Source organism: Penaeus chinensis, chromosome 23 (genome assembly GCF_019202785.1).
Source record: "Penaeus chinensis breed Huanghai No. 1 chromosome 23, ASM1920278v2, whole genome shotgun sequence".
In the NCBI taxonomy this organism is placed as follows: domain Eukaryota; kingdom Metazoa; phylum Arthropoda; class Malacostraca; order Decapoda; family Penaeidae; genus Penaeus; species Penaeus chinensis.
Genome location: NC_061841.1, coordinates 5,674,081 through 5,679,080, shown reverse-complemented (window position 1 = coordinate 5,679,080; position 5,000 = coordinate 5,674,081). Strand labels below are relative to the sequence as shown.

At 47.8% G+C, this 5,000-nt stretch overlaps 1 protein-coding gene across 1 annotated transcript; it reads right to left on the bottom strand.

Annotated features, from left to right (window-relative positions):
* Positions 1-1,313: 1,313 nt before the first annotated feature.
* Positions 1,314-4,250, bottom strand: LOC125037559 (MFS-type transporter SLC18B1-like). Its single transcript, XM_047630742.1, has one exon. The coding sequence runs from the start codon at positions 3,735-3,737 to the stop codon at positions 2,364-2,366; it is 1,374 nt and encodes a 457-aa protein (XP_047486698.1). The 5' UTR covers positions 3,738-4,250; the 3' UTR covers positions 1,314-2,363.
* Between the last annotated feature and the right edge of the window lie 750 nt (positions 4,251-5,000).

Here is a 5,000-nt window from a genome sequence, read left to right as displayed (position 1 = left end):
CGTGTATACGTGTGTACGTGTATACGTGTGTACGTGTATACGTGTGTACGTGTATACGTGTATATGTGTATACGTGAGTACGTGTATACGTGAGTACGTGTATACGTGTGTACGTGTGTACGTGTGTACGTGTATACGTGTGTACGTGTATACGTGTGTACGTGTATACGTGTGTACGTGTATACGTGTGTACGTGTATACGTGTACGTGTATACGTGTACGTGTATACGTGTATACTTGTGTACGTGTATACGTGTATACGTGTACGTGTGTACGTGTATACGTGTGTACGTGTATACGTGTACGTGTGTACGTGTATACGTGTGTAAATGTATACGTGTGTATGTGTGTATACGTGTGTGTGTGTGTATACGTGTGTGTGTATACGTGTATGTGTGTGTATACGTGTATGTGTGTCTACGTATGTGTATGTGTATACATATGTGTGTATGTGTATACATATGTGTGTATGTGTATACATATGTGTGTATGTGTATAAGTATGTGTGTAAGTGTATACGTATGTGTATGTGCGTGAGTATGTGTGATGTGTATACGTATGTGTGTATGTGTATACATATGTGTGTATGTGTATACATATGTGTGTATGTGTATACATATGTGTGTATGTGTATACATATGTGTGTATGTGTATACATATGTGTGTATGTGTATACATATGTGTGTATGTGTATACATATGTGTGTATGTGTATACATATGTGTGTATGTGTATACATATGTGTGTATGTGTATACATATGTGTGTATGTGTATACATATGTGTGTATGTGTATACATATGTGTGTATGTGTATACATATGTGTGTATGTGTATACATATGTGTGTATGTGTATACATATGTGTGTATGTGTATGTGTGTGTGTGTGTGTGTGTGTGTGTGTGTGTGTGTGTGTGTGTGTGTGTGTGTGTGTGTGTGTGTGTGCGTGAGTGAGTGAGTGAGTGAGTGAGTGAGTGAGTGAGTGCGTGCGTGCGTGCGTGCGTGCGTGCGTGCGTGCGTGTGTGTGTGTGCGTGAGTGCGTGCGTGCGTGCGTGAGTGCGTGAGTGCGTGCGTGAGTGAGTGAGTGAGTGAGTGAGTGAGTGAGTGAGTGAGTGAGTGAGTGAGTGAGTGAGTGAGTGAGTGAGTGAGTGAGTGCATGCGTGCGTGCGCGTGTCCGTGCGTGCGTAGGCTTTAATGTAAATCTTTCAATGGTTAATGTTATTCCCATACTTCAACATCAACTTATTTCATCGACAAATACAGACAGATATAAAGATATATTTCAAAGCAAAACAGAGGAAAAAGTAAAACCATATTTACATTTTTTCTTTTATTAACAAAAAAAATACATCAATAATGTATGTATACAAATACGACGTAGTTCGCGAAACTACATCACTGGACGAAATGCGTAAGAAAATACACTGAAATATATCACTGAAAAATATATAACGCACCAAAAGTTAATATTTCCATATGTCAAATAGGACTAATGTTGCATATCACAGTTTTCAATGCAGCTTTCGCCGAGTGAATAAAATTTAATATATAGCAATTAATATAATAATAAATAAGTAAATCAATAAATAAATGCACCATATTCTATCACTATATAAAATAACGTTCTTAACGGCAACAAAAATATAATAATGATGATGAAAGCCACTAAATTTCGTTAAAAAACATAATTAACAAGTGATAGAACAAAAGCAAAATAAGAAATATCCAAGTTAACTTTTGCAGCATTTATGAGCATGTACACAACTTTTATTGAACTTAGTTTACTTTCACACAACGTAAAAGGTAAATTGCACACGTTATCAAACGTTATTAACCCAAGTGACAAACAGAAGCCTATTTGTCTATTTTTTTGAGAACCTCCAAAGCACCAAAGCTTCTAAAATGGTCCGATAGAAAACTTGAGGCTAGGTCAAAGGTCAATCCCTAGTTTTGGCTCAGGAATACCGACTACTAGTCTTTCGTACAACCTGAAGTTGGGATCTATTTACTATAACCCGACCTTTTCTTTCATCGGACTTGACCAGGCAAGGTCACCGAAATGTGTTTAGGTCATAAACAAGGGTATATGACAATGGGTTTCAATAAAAACGTAGTCGCCTAAATACCCTTACACCAGGTAACGCAAGTTAAGAACGGATCATCCCAATTCAGGGTTGTCTTTCCAGGATGCTACGTTCACCCTATCACAGCACCAAAGAACAGCTGCTCCTAACCTCCACGCGGCCCGCAGGAGCAAAGGCAATCTAGCAGAGAAACTCCTGCTGATGCTCCAAGCCAAGTTCCTTCCCCTGCTTGCCGCTTGCCTCTCAGTAGTGGTCTGCATCGCTCGACGGCACCGCAAGAATTAGATGGGCTGATATTCTTGGGACGAGCCTGCGCTGCCGTAGGTCGAGTCGACGTCGCCCTCCTGGCTGCCGAGCAGACGGCGTTTCTCCTCCTCCGCCTTGGAGAGCGAGCCGTTGACGCTGAGGGGAGACGCGGGCGTCCTACCAATGCCCGTGCACACAAAGATCGCCGTGACGAGAGCGACCAGCGCGTGCAGCACCGCCACCATCACCGTCGCCCACTTGAACCCGATGGTGTCGAGCAAGACGCCCCCGATGGAGGGCCCGGCGAAGCAACCGAGGGCGAAGGTGGACGTCCAGATCCCAGAGACGAGGCCGTAGGTGCTGAGGTCGTCGGGGAAACCGTGAGCGATGGCGTCGCGGTGGGCGCCGCTGAAGGTCGCCACCAGCTCCGCCCCGAAGCCGATGCCGTGGACGACGAGAGCCGTTATGCATAGAGGGAGCGACGTGTCCAGGGGCAGGAAGGGCATGGGGCCGATGAAGGTGAAGGCCACCACGACGACGACGGCTCCGAAGGCGGTCACGCCCCGCGGAGACAGCTTCTTGTCGCAAAGCCAGCCCCAGCACGGCGCCGAGAGGGCGTACGTGGCCCCGTTGAGCACGAACATGAGCCCCATTTGCAGGGGCGACAGCTTCAGCGGCCGCAGGTGGGGCTCCAGCGTGGCCTGGAGGAAGCCGATGCTGAAGGAGGCGGCCATGATGGCGAAGGCGGCCAGCATGATGCTGGGCAGGCGAAGGGCGGCCAACAGCTGTCCACCGTTGTTCTCGGAATCACCGCTGCCCTCCGAGTCCTCCTTCGGCAGGAGGCAGCAAGTGACGACGGCGGCGCAGAGCAGCACGCAGCCACAAACGACGAAGGGCAAGTAGTAGCCGCCGAGCTCGTAGAGCGCCCCGCCCACCGTCGGGCCCGCGATGAGCCCAAGGCCGAAGAAGGTCTCCATGGTCGCGAACGCCGACCCGACGTTCTTAGGAAACTCCTTGGCGATGATGCTGAAGGCGGAGGTGACGAAGGCGGCATTGCCACATGCCTCCACGATCCTGATGGCGAAGGAGAGGCCGATGAAGGCCGTGGTGTCCTCGACCCGATCCAGCAGGCCGAAGAGGATGCACATGATGGACACCGTGACGATGCCCACGTTGTTGATCAGCTTGGCGCCCCAGCGGTTGAGGAACTTCCCGTAGATGGGACTCACCAGGAACACGGTCAACTCGAAAATGCCGAAGACCAGACCGTACTGCGTGGCCGTGGCGCCTTTTCGTTCCGCCTCCGCCGGGTAGAAGGGTGCCTGCAGGGACACGCACACTGCGTTGAAGAACTGAGCGACGCTGAAGGTCACGAGAGTGACCCACTGCCTCCTCGAGTAGCCGGACATCTTGCGGGGACGAGGTAGACGACACAAACAGTTGAAATTTCCAATTCAAATCTTGCACCGAAGTTTTCACAAACCTTCTTGACCCTCTTTCGTCCACGGGAGAAAAGAAACGAACCCGATAACCGAATAAGGTAGATCGCCAAACAAATGGCAACCACGGGAAGATGTCTCACGATCACGAGTGCCTTTCAGGTAACTTGTAGAGCCGAGGTGGACGGGAGCGAGATCGTGCGCGTACCCTTCCCCGTGGCAGCTGCTTGACTGGTGAGGCGATGGTCAGCGGCGGTCGCCATCCTCACATATAAGTCCGCACGTCCTGCCAGATGAAGGACGAGTTCACACTTTTCTCTGTCGTCGCAAAGCAGTTGTTTTTGTCCCATTTGGCGTCACTGGTGCTGGCATTCACGAGATAAACACATAGCGCTTGCTTGTTTACATGCTCCACATACGTAATTCCGATTCTGCAATGCACGTATTCAACTTTTTCAAACGAACTACAGTTCAACACACAAACAAAGCGACGAGAGGCGTGCACAAGCACACACACTTCGCAACTCGACGCCCCCCCCCCCTTCCCCCTGCGCCCCCTTAGGGCAAATGGCGGTCAAGCAGTCCTAGCGACCTGACAACAGCTCAACAGATGGTAACACATCCAGCTAATTCGCGATAAGCCAGCACCCGTGCGCTTGTTCCCCGAAAACATTCCTGGGCCGACGGACGAGCAGTTACAACAACCAGCTGCACCTAACGACCGGACAAATACTCCAACTTCTGAACAAGCTTTTTCTCTCCTGAGTCTGGAAACGACTGCTCCAGAACTCGACGAAAACTTTAAATACGAAAGTCAACAGAAGTAAAATAAACAGGACAGCCACCGCAAGGTATGTTGACTTGTTGCATCCCTGAGTACTCTAAAATTGATGAATTTACTGATAAAAACGATATTTCAAATCAGGATTCACCAATCAATAGCTCACTTCTGTGAGAAATATTTAAATATACTTCAAGGTATTCTTAATATAAATCAAAATGTCCTTACGTGGTATTCAAGTATAATTCACTGCAAAGACCATCAACATAAAAAGCAGCGCTATCAAATTACACAACTGAATTGAATGGATCCATAAAGCCTTGGTATTTCAAATGTCAAAATAATGCACTCAAAAATCCTCACCTCCCTCTTTCTTCCCCTTTCTCTCTATTTCTCCTTATTTCTACGTCTTTTTCTCCCTCTCCCTCTCCCTGTAACATATATGCATATTC